At 35.2% G+C, this 18,179-nt stretch overlaps 1 protein-coding gene across 10 annotated transcripts in view; it reads right to left on the bottom strand.

Annotated features, from left to right (window-relative positions):
• The window catches only part of LOC124404321 (trinucleotide repeat-containing gene 6C protein), a 44,573-nt gene that overhangs the window by 15,350 nt on the left and 11,044 nt on the right, over positions 1 to 18,179 (bottom strand). For 5 of the 10 annotated variants that reach the window (XM_046878356.1, XM_046878359.1, XM_046878361.1 and 2 more), the window contains exons 6-16: positions 17,739 to 18,094; positions 17,177 to 17,510; positions 16,089 to 16,613; positions 14,274 to 14,716; positions 13,956 to 14,156; positions 13,169 to 13,330; positions 11,792 to 12,244; positions 11,280 to 11,600; positions 10,861 to 11,084; positions 10,380 to 10,752; positions 9,346 to 9,673 (exon numbers count right to left, since the gene is read on the bottom strand). In XM_046878356.1, the coding sequence (XP_046734312.1) occupies positions 9,346 to 9,673; positions 10,380 to 10,752; positions 10,861 to 11,084; positions 11,280 to 11,600; positions 11,792 to 12,244; positions 13,169 to 13,330; positions 13,956 to 14,156; positions 14,274 to 14,716; positions 16,089 to 16,613; positions 17,177 to 17,510; positions 17,739 to 18,094 (3,720 nt within the window). Of the gene's footprint in view, positions 1 to 3,687; positions 4,442 to 9,160; positions 9,674 to 10,379; positions 10,753 to 10,860; positions 11,085 to 11,279; positions 11,601 to 11,791; positions 12,245 to 13,168; positions 13,331 to 13,955; positions 14,157 to 14,273; positions 14,717 to 16,088; positions 16,614 to 17,176; positions 17,511 to 17,738; positions 18,095 to 18,179 lie in introns of those variants that run through there. The other 5 variants (XR_006928995.1, XR_006928996.1, XM_046878362.1 and 2 more) reach the window with 4 other exon arrangements.

Here is an 18,179-nt window from a genome sequence, read left to right as displayed (position 1 = left end):
AATCAAACTAAGTATCGTTACAGAGATTATTTGTCTAGTTAGGTTACAACGAGGTCGTGACTCAGCGGGCCATTTCTCAGGTACTTGGCGCCTGGCCTCTACATCTCCTCAGTCTATCGCAATATCATACAACAGTGTTTTAACTACAGTATTTCTTTGCGACATTGTTTCGTTACGTCTTTATTTTTATTTATATATTTTTTTGTTTCTTTTCTCTCGAACATTCAAACTTACGTTTATGCGTACAAAAGTGATTGTGATTCAAATACGAAGCTCCTAAGTCCTAGAACATGCCGTCGTTGGCATTGACTCATATTTTTGCGATGCACGCCGCTCTTCGATCAAGAGATTATTCGATTTTAACATTATTCAATTTCAGATGTATTATTGCAACCGTTGTTGTCATGTCTAATTGCCATTATTGTTATTATTATCATTATTATTATTAATGTTGTTATTGTTATTATCATCATCATCGTTAACATATCATCATTTTATTTGTTTTCATTATTCCTTGTTTCCGTTATCAAGCAAAATTTGATACTTGGATACGTGGGCTAAGTATTTTTATACTTTTATTCTCGCTCGGTACGACACATTTTCATCAGCGATGATATTGTATTAACTTTTTTCCCCTTCCTCCCCCGTTTAAATTTAAACATTTTTTTTACTTTAGATTTAATATTTATTATTATTATTATTATTATTATTATTTTGATATAAGGAATTTGAGATCACAGGTTTATAATGGGAGGGGGAGGGTGAAGGGTGGTAGTGTTTTTTTCTCGCTGGGATCAAATCTTTCGATGCTTACAAGTTGAAAGAGTTTTTCACTTGTGCCTAAGAGTTGGTTAAAAACAGTACCAAAAATCAAACAAACACAAATTTGCTTTCATTTATTCGCGATGAAGCACATTTTTTGAAGGAATGGCTTGAAGGACAACGAAACGTAAAAATAATAATAATAATAATAATAATAATAATAATAATCTCAATGCAATTAGTAAAACGACAATAATAAACGTCCACGAGTATATAATAAATCGTTTCTCAATGCAAAACTTGTATTTACTTTCAAATAAAAAAAGTGCGAACAGTTTTCTATTATTACGAATGAAGTTCCTTTGGTTTCTGGTACAATTTCTCATATTTCTGACTTCTTATATAGTTCTTACGTGGTACAAACTATTCATTGCGCACAATTGAGCACTGTAGGTTGTTACGACTTCTCAAAAATAAACAATAAATCGATTGTTTCAACGCGACAAACGGCCCCGTGTAATTTTACAGAGCACACATCAGACTACAAACAACATATGAATCATTATTTTTTGTGTGAATGTTTTTTTTTTTTTCTTTCTTTCTTTCTTTCTTTTTATCTTTCTTTACATATATATGCTTTTATATTAACATATAGATATTCGTATTTTTATGTGTAATAATTATGATATTTATTTGTTAAATTTTATATTTGTTATTTATTATTTATCCCTTATGTTTTAGTTATTATTTCAGCGTTACTTTTCAATATATTTTTTATGTGTAGTAATAATAATAATAATAATAATAATAGTTATTATTATATTTATAATAATAGTAATGTAGTTGTCTTGTGAATACGTTGCAGTGAGTAGTATGGGGCATGTTTTATGTGTGTTGCGTCGCTGCCTTTCCGTCTTATAGAATGTGACAAAATATTCTTGAAAGTGACGGATTTTTTTTCAAGAGAAATAATTTTTCTTTCTTTCCTCTTTTTCGTTGTTTCGGTAGTACAAAGTATTACTATCGATTGTACGTTAGAACTCATTTTGAAACTTTCTATTAAAGCGACTTGTTTCGGCGAGTCTCGATATTTTTATAATAAAAATGACTAGTTTTACTTTATTTTTTCTTCTCCTTCTTTCTTTCTTTCTTTCTTTCTTTCTTTTCTTTTTCTCAACGTTCCTAGTTTCTATCTCATTCTTGTTTACCAAAAGAGAGTGAGAGAGAGGGAGACAGAGAGAGAGAAAGATAGTCAGAGAGAAAATAGATAAGAACTTCGAACCCTACCGCGGCGTTTAAGTAAACCTAGGAAACCGTACGACGAGCGAATTACCAACAAATTACGTCTTTCGAGGAAATCGAAAGAATGTTTTGCCAGTTTATAATATCAGATCGGCAGCAGTGTGCGCGTAAAGTGAATAATGAATGGAGCAGTTGGAATGAACATACACCACCGAACACACAACACCCTAAATACATATGGTCCTATCCTAAACATCCAAGTGTGTTAATATTATCATCATACATATATATATATCATTACACAAATATATATGTATGTAGGTATCATTTGCCATAACATATCGATATCAATTTTACTATTATATAAATAAATACCCTTATATAGTCACTAGTTACAGCTAGGATGCACATGTTTACGTTGTGTTTCACATATAATACTAAATTTGAACTGGGTTTATCCATCGTCAATAATCTTATTGTTTTTATTCATAAATGTGCCCCCCCCCCCCTCCCTCTCATTATTAATAATTATTGATTTCTTTTCAGTTTCATTTTTCCTCATTCTTATTTTCTTCCATTATTATTCATTTTATTTCTCCCTCTTCTTATTTCATCCATTATCTGACTAATCTGGTGTCTGACCTTTCGACAAGTTGATAGTAATGATTAGCAATTATCCGACTATGATTGGGTGATTATTTAATATACTATATATATATATATATGTAAGAATTCAATTAACAAACTCGAGGTAAAATCTAGCATGAAAAAGAAAAAGAGAAAAAAAAAAACCAACAAAAACAGTAAACGTGGTAGAAATAAACCTTAGTACAGACTACAGATACATCTTAAAATAGAAAACTGATTTTGTATACTGAAATAAAAATAAATAAAAAAAAAAAAAAAAAAAAAAAAACCATTCGATTTTCATTTAATTTTCCACTAAATCGCATTCTAAAGTTCAGCTTTTTCGCGCTTTCTTTCACACTCTGCAAAAATACATATAACAAGGTTTGAAAAAAAATAAGTAAATATACTGTATAACATAATAAACTTTTGCATATGGATCGAGAATAAATTAGGACACATGAATATTTTGAACTTCAGTAGTTTAATGCAAGTCTGAGTTACCCGAACCACAGTGAAAAAGTAGCGAGTAAAATTTTTAATTCTCCTCAGGAGACATTCAAGTGCTACTAAGGACATACATATAGTATGTTCCGAACAACGAGAAGCCACATAATACATAAAGTAACGTAACCACATATTGCTAATTCGTCCACGGCTCGGTTAATGAATGACCAATTTACGATTACAACAGACAATTAATTCAGTTATATTTCATATTCTAAATAATCCTTGGGTATGTCAAAGATAGGAGGTACGAAAAGAGACGAGAAAAAAAACACGTCCAGTTTTACAGGTAGAATATTATTACAACGATGAATCGACTTGATTATTTCAAACAGACTAAAAACAATGTCGAATTATAATAAAGAGAATGAATTTGATCATATTTTAAACAGGATTTTAATCAATTTAACCGATACCTTTCTTCGCTTCTCTACGCTTCTTACTTTTCCGTAATTTGAACGGAATAATTGTATATGTTATGCGTGTGTAATGTGAAATGATTTCACACAAAGAAAACAGAAAATTGATGAAAAAAAAAAAAAATTAGACGATAATTGAGTAATTTATAAATATTAGATTTTTGGTCAATTTGAGCCTTGGAACGTGATTTTGAATCATCCGTACACATCTCGTCCACTGACTCCGTAAGTATCCATTCGACTAAGAAAGTTAAGTTTCATAAAAAATTAAAATACAAACAATTAATAAGAGTATCTTATTATTTAATTATAATAAGTGGTATTAAGAGCAGTAATAAGGAATTATTAAGGTGCTGCCTCATAGGTACAGCGTACAACCAATAACATAGCACAGTCAGTGGCCACAGAACCAGACTTATTCACTGATTTATTCAGAGATCACAGATCGATACAAAGAGGTCGTTCCTGTTGACGGATATGTCGGTGGAAATGTCAGTGGATCTTAGATAATAATTTAGGAATTATTAAAATCCGATCAGTCGCAAAGAATTTTGAGGATCTCTCAGTTGTTTCCACAGTCCAAAGATTATTTCTTATTGGTTTTGTTTTTCTTTTCTTCTTGTTAGTCTGTATTTAGTCTTTTTTATTCTACATTCGTTCATTTCCATCTCCTTGTCTCGTGCGTTATTTCTTTCTGCTTCCTTTTAAATCGATTATAATTTTCACTCATCAGATATTTAAAAATTGACTATTTCAGTTCACACAAGGATTCATCATTGTCTTGTATCAGTGGTACGAGCTCTCTGTTATACTGTGCAACGATTCCTTAAATTATGAGAAAAACCCTACGTATGGAGAATATTATATATATATATATATATATCCTTAAAGTGTTGTTTTTTTTTGTTTATTTATTTTTTTTTGTTGTCTGGATAATTATGCTAGTCGCAGCATATGAAATAAGGGGGCAGGGTAGAAAGAGAGAGAAAAAAAAAACAGACGAAAAATTCTTGAAGCGTGATCCGAGTGTCGCTGGGAAGTGGGTATTTAGACTAGCTGACCCCTGACAACAGTCGGAACGAACACTCCGAAGAGAATACTTCATTTACTAGTTAAGTCTATGCTCTGTATCATAAAACTGTTAATTATTACTGGGTTGAGAAGCAAAAATTCTTCCATTTGTTTCATACGATATACTTACAGCGGACGAAATAACAATTTCTTTTTTTTTATTTCCCTCATAATTCTAAGCGCAAAAATTTTATGCAGAAGATATTCGGCCAACTTTTTTTTGTACACATAAATATAGCTGATTGAAATTAATAGTAATGTGGATACCTTGTAAAAGAAGTTATAATCCATTGTTTAACTGTACCGGACGAATCATGTGTAGATAATTTCGCTTGAATGGCCAATTGAACATAAGTAGGGCAGGGGATTTGAATTGTTAGTAAGCCTAATGTATACCCATAGTAATTCATATGTTATATATAGTAGTATATATGCTGCTAACTAAGTTTTAGTCTTCCTACACCGCTACTAGCTTTTCTATTTGGTCATGTTCGAGGTGAAGTCTACCGCGAATCTCAATAATAAAGATGGATAAAAGTAAAAACGGAAGAAAAAATTAAATTTCTTAATCATAATAATATTGTTAATAATTTTAATAATAATAATATTATTAATAATAATAATAATAATAATAATCGTCATCTAATTCATTCAAAACGCTTACAAGCTAAAATGGCATGTGGAGTCAGATCCTATCGATTATTATGAACCACTAATAGCCGCAAAACATTTTATTAACCAATACGTATCATCACCCACCGACTCTGAATATGAAAAGTTTTGTTGCTATTAGCAGAGTGTAAATTATTGGCCTAGACAAACAAGAGATAGAAAAAAAAAAAAAAAAAAATTAAAAATAAATAAATAAGTCACTCAAACTCGAGTCACACAATTTGAGCCATGACAATGATTCTTTTCGGTAAACATTCGTTCATACGGAATTTTAATTAATTATTATTACTTATTTTTTTTTTTTTCATTTTTTTCATTTTTTTTTTTTTTTGCTCTATTACCTTAACTTACACGAAAAACAAACGCCAACTATCTTAAAACGTCTCGTCAGACAAGACACGAGATATCACATTGCAAGTGTGTTATTTAAATTCTTAAATTATTATTTATTTTTCTTCTTCTTCTTCTTCTTCTTTTTTTTTTGTTTTTTGTTTTTTTTTTTTTTTTGTTGTTTGGTTTGTTTTTTGTCCTAAATGTGGATTCAAAAAATTTCTTTACGCCGATAAATTCAAGTTCCGTCCGTGTGACGTCTGATTTGTTAAAATACATGTGAAACGAATGTAATTCGTGTTTCACGCCTATCTCGTTTGTGATTATTACACAAGTACGCAATTCAAATGTGACATTTACTTCGATGAGGTATCAAACCTTTTTGAAATCATTTTTCAAATACTGATGTGCACTCTTCGCGACAAAAATTTTCATCACGTGTATTAATGCTAATTGTTTATGCACATTTTTTTTTTTCTTTTCTTCTTTTTTTAAATTACGCTGTATACATATACCTATGATATAGCGCCACTTGCGCTTTACTCACATGCTACCAGCACATCTTCACAACATTTAATAATCATAATAATCGCTAGGGGCAAATATAATAATAATAATAATAATAATAATAATAATAATAAATCATAATAGATAATAGCTAATAGCTCATAATAAATATATTAATATTAAAAATCGTATTGTTGCATTACTTATCCAAGGATGTGTGTGTGTATGATAATATAGATATTTTTTCCTTACCAATTAATATGCAATATATAGATAATAGATCAATCAATAATAATAGTAATAATATAGACAATATATATATAGATATATATAAGTCATATTAATTTTTTTCTTCTTATCCATTCCTAAACGCGTAGAGTAATTGTAACCTAAGCGCTAGAGTACAATATTATTATCACAACAAATATCTTCCTAAGATTCTAAGTTCAATCTTCGAAATAAATTACTCGACTACGCCACTTCCCACTCTCAACGGGTTTTTTTCATATTTTTTGCAGATTATTTGTATTTTTGTTGCTTTTTTTTCTCTCCAAATATATAGGTTTTCATTTTTCTCTCTCACGTTAAACTTTGTCTCAGCATTCTTCGTTACATTCTTCCTCGGAACATATATTCATGCGTATAAGACGTGTCTGTGTATGTGTTCGCGCGCGTGTGTCCCTGTGTGTCTACAAGTGATTGAATTTGCTTGTGTTAATTGTGTTACACAGGCGTTAACATAAAAGCAATTCTTTGCACAAAAGTATTTTTGCGAAGCTAAACAACAGCTTTGTTAGTAGAAAGAAAAGTTTTTTAAGGAAAAAAAAAAGGAGAAAAAAAATATAATAATCAAATACGATACTGTTCGATCGATATAAATCTGTCACACAAATAAGATGTATGGTATCGCTGCTGTTGACAGGCCTGTTTATAATTCTTTATTTTAAACCATGTATAATATTACCTATACTGTATTTTTTTTGTATTTTTTTTTTTTTTTTTGTTTTTTTTTTTTAATTATAGTTAAATATAGTTACTTATCTATTCGTTATTATACTTACGTTCATAATCGTTAGTATGTGGATTTAGTATTTTTTATTCATTAAATATTATTACCTTATTTTATATATACATATATATATATATAATATACGTATATATATATATTTTTACATTGGTTAGTAATTCTTCTTCTCAATTCATTTATTAAGTAAATCAATTTAATATAGAACGGCTCCTTGTAAGCGGCGTTGTCTTGAGATTGGCTTGTCATAGTTAATTATTTTTTACTTAACTTTAAAGTCACTTAAATTAAGTTTTCCTTTTTTTTTTTCTTTCTTCTTCTCTTCCTAATGCTATGTATTCTTTCATTTAAACGTATATACGATGTGTATGTATGTGTATGTGTGTGATTCCATCATTTTATTGCGCGGTTTTTTACACGTCGATTGATCTCCGGATGGAGATTGTTTATAGGTTTTAATTCGCTGTTTATTGCGCGTGTCTTGAATTATCGTACTTGTCGTTTGAATCAGAACCAGTACGAGGCAAACAGGTTCTTCGACAAACGATCAAATGACCGACACTGATTTCGTTCGACCATTTCTGCCTTTTTATATCACAAGAGGCCCGCCAATACTTTGGGGGTATTTGGCGATATAATTTTTCGATTTGAACGTATTCTTTTTAAAATTAGATTTCACTTTTTTTTATTTAATTTTTTATTTAAATGTTTTTGTTGTTTTTTTTTTTTTTTTTTTTTTTTTTCTTTACTTTTCTTTTCTTTCTTTCTTCTTTAAGTTTTAAACTCTATAATTAATGGTACAGAGACACATTGAACATTGGCACGACAGGTGGCATTTTAGATTTACATAAGTTTCACTTTTTTTTTCTCTTTTCTTCCCCTCTTTCCTTTTAATATAATAAAATTTATGTTATTGCGATAACATTTGGTATCGTTGCGTCCTTGCTTTGTTAAAAAGCTCAACAAGCTGAGACGTCAATGCTCGTAAAGTTTTGATTAGATTGGTACAGTCTAAGTTTGATACTCGCTAAACAGTTTTCTCGACTGCCGAGTAGTAAAATGGAACACTCTTAGACATGATCTAAGAATTAATAATTTCTGTACGGACCAATACAGGAATTCAATAGAGACAACCAAAATTTTTGTCATAGCATACGGTAAATCCTTTTGATATATGTTTTTATTTTTCTTTGTCTTTTTCTTCTAAAACATTTCAAACGTTTCAATTGTCCCATACTTGCCACAGCAACGTATGGTTCTTTCAACGACAATTTAGAACTTCAATTGTTCAAATACACGGGTATGTATATCTTTTGATCATCGGGGTGGTTTTTCCATTTAAACTGCATGCATACTTATCTCACAATCAATATCAAGAGATGATCCCTGTAACCTGTAATGACTTGAGGGAAGCACGAGTCTTCTCATGACGATTGAATCAAGTGTATAGACTATATTAGTCACATAACAATTAAATATCGCTCTTGTAATTGTAACATTTTTTTGGCTGTTTCTCAATTCTTTGTCCGACCTTAATCACAAAGAATGAAAAGTTAAGAAATTCTTTTCACGTCTTTGTTTTCTCTATTCCTTTCATTTTTCTTTCATTCTTTTTTTTTTTTTTTTTTTTTTCAAATTGTGTCCCTACAATGTAATTGACATTATGAGAAGACTTTCAACAGTTTCATTTAAATCCAATAAAAATGTTCTCAATTGTCACATTTCATCGGTGTTAAAATTCACCGAATATTTTTAGTAAGATTCTTTCGCCCAAAATCTGATAATGTGTATGTACGTAGATTTGATGGATAATATCGGGTTTCAAGATAAACGTATCAAAGTACGACCACTACTCCTTCGACATTGTTTGAACAAGTAGCGTGAAATTCTGGAAAAACGAGAAAAAGGGAAAAAAAAAAGAAGAAAAGAAACGAAAGGAAAAAGACAAAAGAAAATTGAAAATAGGTAATATATGTGTATACTACACACACACCCATACATACATATATATATATATATATATATGTGTGTATGTACGCGTATGGTCACAATCGTAGTAGAAATGCGAGTCGTAAATTTATCGAAGTTACATCGTTTTATACCATTCTTTCTCGACTTTCGTCATGTATTGAGTATTTCGTGTCTTATTTCGCATGATATTGGGAGCTGCCTACATGGACTCACCTCCCAAAAGATCTCCGGGCAGGTAAGAGTTCAACGAGCTTGGCGTAGCTCTTTGTTGATCGCCGCTATCAATGCCTGTGTTACTCCACAGTGAATTACCACCGGGTGGGGCTCCCCAAAGCTGACTTGAGCTACCGCCCCACGTGTCTGGTGGTGGACCGGCTTTGCTAGTAGGTCTAAGACCCCATCCGGAACCCGCCGATCCAGCGGTTTGTTGCTGACCGCCATGGCCGAGTTGTTGCAACAGTGTGTGAACCTCACTGTCAGCAGGAGATTCGGCAAATATTGTCGTGTTGCCAAGAACGCAGTTGTTCAGTGCTCCTTGTGCCTAAATATATCATCAACATCGATATGGTGCCAGAAACATAATGTGAACTGCATTGTGCATAATCGATCACAAACAGCTGAACTTAATAAGTATACGATTGTTGATATCAAAATTCAAATAGCACTCACGCAATAAATGGTTACACTGAAGTATAATTTTGTTGAAAAAAAAAAAATATATATATATATATAATATCCAGGTATTTTTTTTTTTTTTTTTTTTTTTTTTTCTGATATTGAATGTTTTCTAAGGAAATCAAAAGATAAATATAGTACCCAATGCGCAGAATAAACATTACAAATACAGGCTTCACAGTGCTGGGAAATAGAGGAAAGCTTTGCAAAAAATAGGGGGCATATTGGGGTTCCAATATTTTCTCACAGTACTGAATAAATAGAGCAAAATTAGATGCACACTAGGGTGTTAGTTATTTTGGTCGTTTTGGAATTTTTCGATTCGAAAAAAAAAAAAAAAAAAAAAAAAGGGGGTACTTTTAGGGAAATAGAAGACCCACTGTGTAGCCTGCGAATATAGCCTGTGAAAAATTAGTTATGGCATTTATGCAAAACGTGTACGTAACATTATCAATTGATAACTGAAAGTTTAGATTGTTGAACCAGTTGTAAGAACAAGAAATGTGAAATGTAAAAATAATTCGTTCAAGATTTTGAAATGATGATGCGCAATAGAATCAACAAGAACATACCTTGATAGCTTCATCTCTCGACGAATATTTAGCCAAAGCAATTCCGTGGTTCAAGTACAGTCTGAAGTCTTGTACAGGCCCATGCTGCATGCACAACGTCTTCAGTGTAGATCCATCGATTTGTGGCGTCAAGTTTTTCAGCAAAAGCCAAGTTGAGACCCAGGCAGTGTTACCAACGGCGCCGGACTGGAGACCCCACGAACTGGACGAACGATTGACTCCGGCCAAACCGCCCCAACCATTGCTGGCACTTGCACCGCCCTTGCTTCCTAATCCAGGGGGAGGTCCTCGGGCTTTGCTCATCGGAGCGCCCCACAACTCAGAAGTAACAGCGGTAGGCGGTGGAGCAGCTTCACCCCAGGTATTCTTAGAACTGTTCAACGAGAATATGTTAATTTAATTACGTAATTACAAAACGTTCAAATTCAATGACTACTGTACAGCGACTGGTCTCCATTTTTCAACACATTAACAAGCCTACCTAGCAAAACCGCTGGGTGTCGTTGCCGGTGGATTGAAACTCCAAGTCGAGTTACTTAGACTGGGGATCGAAGTGTCTGCATTGGCTGAAGGTGGCGGCGAGGTTTTGGTGCTCGATGAAAATATTGCGTCGGGATCTTTGATTGCAGCAAGCGACAAAGGCGAGCGTACAACTGATCCGGGAGTAATACTTGGATCATCCTCAATGCTCTTCATCTGATTCCCCTAAAACGATATCAAATATAGGTGGACCCGGACAATCCTTAAGTACTAAATCTCATCTAATTATGAAGTACCAAGTAAGCCTGCAACATTTGGGCTCACTTTCGTTCGATTATAAATGCTTGACAGTTTATTTCGTTCTTTAAATCTAACTGAGATATACGCCTGTAATTGCTGCCAGTATTGGGAGTGGATTACCTTCCATGGCTTGCCAGGTTCAAACTCTGGTACCAGATCAGTGAAAGCAGCAACACCCGGTTGCCAGTCTTTCCCATCTGTAGAATCACTGGTACCAGCGTCTGGCCATCCGCTGTCACCAAGTCTAGAAGACCAGGTCCCGTCTCCTTGTCCTAGTAAAGGATTCATGTTAGGACTGCTGTGTGATTGAGTGAGACCACCTGGTGTAGTCGGCGGTTTGCTCGTAGTACCAGGAGCTCGTGAAAATTCATTAGTACCAAGATCGCTTTCTTTGTCCAGGGATGGTAGTTTCCACTGATTCAAACGAGACTGTTGTTGACTCTGCAATAGAACGAAATTTTTTTTATGATAAATTCAAAGTAAAATCCAATATCCCGAATTTCACAATGTATAGTTAAATCTTCACATATTTTACAAATCTTCTAAGAGCAGCTGTAAATTATTACAAAATAGTCATATGGATAGTACGGAAATTTGCCAATTATTATATGTTTTCATTCGTTGATTCTTACCACTTGAGGTTCCTTGTTCATAGTTAAGTCACTGAAGGTATTTTGCAACGCAGACATAGGATCATGTACAGATGTTTTGTAGTAATCCGATGCTTGAGATGGTGCTGCTGGATGCTGTTGCTGCTGTTGTTGTTTCATGTACGTTGCTTGTTGAACTGCAATTTGATTCTGCAGATTCGCGATCTGTTGTTTAGTCTTAGTTATCTGTACGCTAATCTGCAGCCCGGTTTGACTGTTTCCTTTCAGAGATAACTGCACTGAATGTTGCTGATGCAATTGTTGTAGCACTTTGATTTGCTGCAATAGCTGGTTAAGCAGGATTAAAGTCTGCGGAGCCAATGGCTGGTTCAATATCTGATGATTCAAATAGCCTTCCTGAACAGCCAATTGAATTTGTTGTACGAGCATTCGGAGTTGTTGGGTACTTGGTTGATTTTGTGGTGTTCTTGATGTCTGAACATACAGAAAATATGAAATTTCATTAAAAAAAAAAAAAAAAAACCATACTTCAATATGGATACATTGCGTTGTACTGAAAGTTTTCAATATCTATAAACAAACGATTAATCTACTTTTACACGAGACAAGTTACACTGTTCATCTAGAAATATATACTTTCATTTCTTGAACAGAAAATTCGATTGACAAACTAAGCATTGCAGCAATATGCAGCAATATGCAGCAAAATAACACATATCATTAAATTTATTGAAAAATTAATCTATAAGTTGATGATACATTGTTTATTTCATTTTTTCGCAAAGACAAGAGGAAAAGTTGAATCTCTGAAAAATGTATCAATCTTACAAAATCAAGTAGTACAAACTACGAAATCAAGGAAAAATATGACGAATGGTTACCTATCGAAATCCTACAATGCAAACACAAAACACAAAACATTCGGGATCCCCTATTGGAATCAGTAAGATTTTTGTACATTATCATGAATAAAAGCGCATATAATTTTCATGCAACACTGGCGCACTAATAGGAGGACGACCGACTCACTGCACAGGCACAAACGACAAGCAACTCTCAATCAGTTTAACAGCCACAAAAAAAAAATTGATGTGTTTCAATATTCATCAGTTTCTGGGCCTGTGATAATTAATTTTTACTACAAATGACAAAAAACGAAAACATTTCATCAATTCAGAACAGGTATTAAAACAAAAAAGTGTCTACATCCACAAATTACTCTTATTCGGTCTTCGAAACTTATCCATTACATTGGCAGTGTTTACGTTACCTATCAAAATCTAAATGAATTAAAAAAAAATAAAATAAAATCGTTTTGTGAAAAAGAGTTTTTCGCAAACAACTTTTTCGCAGGGTTTCCAGAATTCTGTATGTGTGTTTTTGGATCACGTAGTTCACCTGATTGAAAGGTGGCTGCGGCGCCGCCGTGACACTGGGCTGTTGTTGCTGCAACTGTACAGCTGCTTGTTGTTGCTGTTGTTGTTGGAGCTTGAGGAGACTGGCGCTGGCGACTGAACCACTCATACCACCAGAGGCCCCCACGCTAGGCATTCCGGCCCCCTGTATTCAATACGAACACCCTATACCCCTCGCCCTTCCTAAGATCTCTCCCATCTTAACCACTATCGTATCATGATAATATCTACGATAATTTTTCTGCACAGCCTTGATAATTAAGATATAAAATGAGAAATAACATAAAAGAAAGACAAAAAATAAAAACTTGATTCTCCGCGAATAGCTATGGTTTGAAGAAGTGTTAAACCAATACCTCGGCATTGTTCGATATTGAAACTTTGACATACAAATGTTATCGCAAGACTGTGTCATCTTATCATTATTTATCGAAGCTAATGTTACCGTCACCAAACGCTGACAAAATTTTCATCAGTTATTCAATCGCCAATCAATGTTAAATTCCAAACATTAACACCAGTTAAAATTTTTAAATCCTCACAACCATCACATGTTACTAAATTCCACTCAACAATGTCATAGTTTAATTCTTGCCTAGCGCACGTATTCTGTAATATGTTTTTAACGAAAATGCCAGTTCGCCATTATGTTTATTTTCTTGTAACTGATTAAAGTTGAAACGAGGATGTTAGTCCTCAAATGAGTTTCAACACTCGAAATTGGACAGAATAAGTGAGCCGCTTGCAAGAATACATGGATTTTGACTTACCGGTGGGAAAGATATCTGTTGGGCAACGTGATTAAACCGTGGCGGATATCCGGCAGCGGCAGCAGATTGACTAGCAGGATCGTATCCAGTATGACTGTCTTGACGACGCCAATGATCTTGAGGACGTACTTGAATGAGAAGTTCGTGTGCTTCGTCTCTGTTCATTTCGCGATTTCTTAATGCAGTTTCCACATCTTCCTTCTGCACGGAATAAGGGAAATAAAAAATTTAAAATAAAATTTAATACCAATCAGTTACACGTTGCTAAAAAGCGACTAAATTTCCAGCCTCGACTTACTGGTAGAAAAATTTTCGTACCTTGTAGCCAAGATCACAGAGATATCTGAACTCTCTGCTATTCCAAATAACTTCTTTGGTGAGTATTTGTTTCGGTGGATGAGCCCAGCTTGTCGTCGGGTCCATGTCTGTGTCTCCCCACCCTCCGGTGGGTCCCATAGGTTTTGGTTTATGACTCGTCGGGCCTCCCCATGAAGAAGGAGGATTTATCTGGGGCTCGTTCCAAGCAGCAGGCGTTTTTTGGTCTTCCCAACCAGCAGTGTCGTGAGGCCCATCTCCCCAGGATCCATTGCGCCCAGCACCTCCACCACCGCCCGTACCGCCGCCACCGCCTCCCGCTCCGCCTCCACCGCCACTTCCACCAGGGCCAGTTGGATGGCCCCACATTGGGCCACCGACATCCGGTTTCATGCCTGGCTGTCCAGGCATTCGGTTTTGCGGCATACCAGGTGGGCAGGGCATTCCTGTATACACAAAGATGGGATATTATGGCTGAAATCTGAAGTGTTAGTCAACGAAGTGGAAACCAAATGGTGAGATACTGTAACAGGGTGTTCAGCTTCAATTACATTTCAAATTTCCAAACATTTATCGGTTTTTGCTACAGCCAAATTTTTTTCTTCACGGTACATTTTTACTCACTTTACAGAAAAACTCATAAGGTCGTAATATCTTCGTTGCAGGTTGAAATAGCCAACATTTTGCAAATTTTTTTAAATTTCGTTACAAAAATCATAACCATTCTTAGTTTTCAAGAAAATACATCACAGCATACAAGACTTAGTATGATAAAAAATCATACTTCGCCATTAGTTCAGTCCAGAAATACGTTACACAACAGTGTAAATTAATGTTAGGTAATACTTGATTGTGGGCCAAATTTTAAATTTCTCATCGGATGAACCAAAATTCAAGTTCAATTTATATACATATTTTTTGGTACGTACAAAGTGACTAGAACATTTGCCTGAGAACAGTCTTAAGGCCCCGCTGACCTGGCATGTCATATATATATTTCGTGACGTCAGAAGCGGGGAAATTGGGTGAAAACGCCTATACGAATCCTGCGATAACGAGAGTATGAATCTTACTCGGAAATATTTTAAATCGTAGCTTGAATAATAGTGTACGTGTGAATCTCAGTCACTGCTCAGGCAAATCGCTGATAATGTTTATAATAAAGAATGATGAAGTGAATAAAATCACGCGACAACAAACATGGCCGATCGGAGCTACCGCATGTTGAATATTCACTGATTGCACTGTTCCACAATCTCTTTCACCCTCGCCAGGAAGATTCACACGTACAAAAGCACACACGTTATCCGGGAAAATTTATACTATCAGTTATTTCTTTGTAAACATGGCTCGATTCGTATACGCGTTTTTCATGTGACAGCAGCCCGTTTATGGTCCACACGAAGTATGTTCCGATCTGTAACTGACATCATTGGTTGGATCTAACAGAACAAGCCAATGAAATCAGCGGCCTTAGTTCACCGTTCAACGTTCAGAGGCGCTGCACGTATTTATGACGTCACGATTTGATATTTTCAAGTCACATCAGCGGCACCTTAACAGAGGAAGGCAGAAAAGTTTTAGTAACTCTGTCCGAATTCTGCTGTCATTTTACTGATTCCCCAATACTTCGTCAAATTGCCTGAGATTTTCCTGGTTCTCCAGAAATGTACAGACAGTAGACTCCTTGTTAAGAATTAAGCAAATTATTTGTGAAAATTATTGAACTGCACCATGCAGACATGACGTTGTACAATCGTAGTAAAACTTAGTGACAAAGTCTATTAAAAACAGGTATAAATAGCAGTATAAAAATACCTCCACGGCCCAGATTCGGTGTCGGTAGATCTTTCCAGTGGGAAACTTTGCTACCTGGCATTGGACGTGGGTTTGGAGCTGGATTACCCCAGAGGCTAGTACCGTCGTCGTAATTTGGAACATTCCTACGCTGAGTAGGCGGCGAAGGTTCTTCCCATCCAGACGGCTTTCCTGGCATCATTTCTTTGGGCGGTGGCGCTGCCCACTGGTTTATACTGGATGGATTTACCATCTTTGCAGGGGGTCCCGTCGGGTGTTGGTGACTCATTTGGTGATGCGGTGGTCCTGGTGGTTGTCCCCACATGGCATCGGCACTTGCGCCATTCAGACGGCCAGAAATACCGCGCGGATCGCCACGCATATCGGGCATTCGTGGATCACGGCTCATGGGGTCCATTACTCTCATATGATCTCGTGGGTCTAGGGATATTCTATGATCTCGTGGATCACGCATTTCTCTCGGGTCTACCGTTCTCAAGTCTCGAGGATCCCTGGGATCCATTCTTGGATCACCCCAACTGGACCCTATTGAAATAACGTGTCAACTGGCTTTGCAATGGTTCTTACTTCAATTCAAAATTTGATTTTATTGCGTACTATACCAAATTTTTATAATTATCCTTAATTAAGATAAACACTGAAAATGACAATGAGTGATAGATGTAAAGGGAGTAGTAAAATTAGACAAAAAAAAACGAGGTGAAAAGACCAAAAATTTTCATTAATCCACATTGTTTTGGTCTCTTAGAGATTAATAAACGTGTGGAGAGCTTATTTTTCACTGATAAACATATTGGTAGAGGGATCTACAGCGGACTATTTCACAATATCACGCTTTAGAAGTGACAAATGATTGATTCAGTGAAATATTTTGTTTCGCAGGAAATCGATGCACGAAACCCTTCGTCATGTGATATTTGACAATGGCAATCACAGATTTGCAATGAAAATAAATACATGTTTGGAGAAGAAAAGATTGACTCTACTTCGACACAAAAGAAGTGTTATTTTTCAAGTGGCGATTGACATGACTGTGAAAAATGACTACAGTGATGATCTTATTGAAAAAAGAAAAAACTTCCACTCACCACCGCCAGACATGCCACTGGACTGGTTGGTAGCTGCTCCAGGCCACTGAGCTGTATTGGGCTGATTAGGAGTCGGCGCTCCAGTCCACATGTTTGACGAATCAGCAGCATCGTCATCCTCACCCCAAGTACCACCAATATTTGTTGAAGGAGTGTGTCCCCATGGTGTTTTGGCTTGTTGTTGAGGAGGCGGTTGTCCTCCGTTTCGTAAGTTAGCTTCCCACAAATCTGTACCATTGTTCACAGGTGGTTTCCACATGGGAACGCCATCTTTGGTCATACTCGGTTCCGGAGATGATGGAACTTCCCAGCTCGTATCTTGATTCACGTGTTGCTGCGGATCGAAATGCAACTTTTTCAATAATTCACTTCTTTCATCTAAGTAACCAGCTATAAATGTATCGAGCAAATATTGAATAAACTTTCGATTTAAAAACGGTCGATCAATATTGACAAAACGAATCTGTTGCTAGAAAAAACAGACATGTACCCAATTAGCTTGCAGACAGTGCTTAAAACGGAATGATAAAATATTATCAAATATTTTCGTTAAAATACTAACACAACCCCAGCCGTCTTGACTGAACAAGGCTTCTCGCATGGTGTTCAATTGTTCGAGTTGTTGCTTTGAAGAAGGATTGTTGCTAGCAGCTGTTGTCGCGTTGTTTCCAGTCGACGACGTTGCACTGTTAGTCGGATTGTTATTAGCATTACTTCCTGGCTGCGTGGGTTGTTGAGACGGGTTGTTGTTATTCTGAGAAGATTGATTTTGAGTAGGTCCTCCAGGATTGCTGGATTTTCCCTGAGGCCACTGTCCGTTATTCTGGTTCCCTGATGTTGAGTTAGTTGACTGAGATGTAGGTGGTCCAGATTGTGGATTTTGAGATTGGTTTGGATTGGTTACTTTGTTCACATTACCTGATGTGAAAAAAATAAATTTTGTTATACTGTTACGACGATCAGATGACAGTTAATCATTAATATTAGAAATACTTGGATCTAC

Source organism: Diprion similis, chromosome 3 (genome assembly GCF_021155765.1).
Source record: "Diprion similis isolate iyDipSimi1 chromosome 3, iyDipSimi1.1, whole genome shotgun sequence".
NCBI classification, from domain to species: Eukaryota; Metazoa; Arthropoda; class Insecta; order Hymenoptera; family Diprionidae; genus Diprion; species Diprion similis.
Note: the sequence above shows the minus strand (reverse complement) of the source record. Positions and strands in the feature narration are given on the sequence as shown.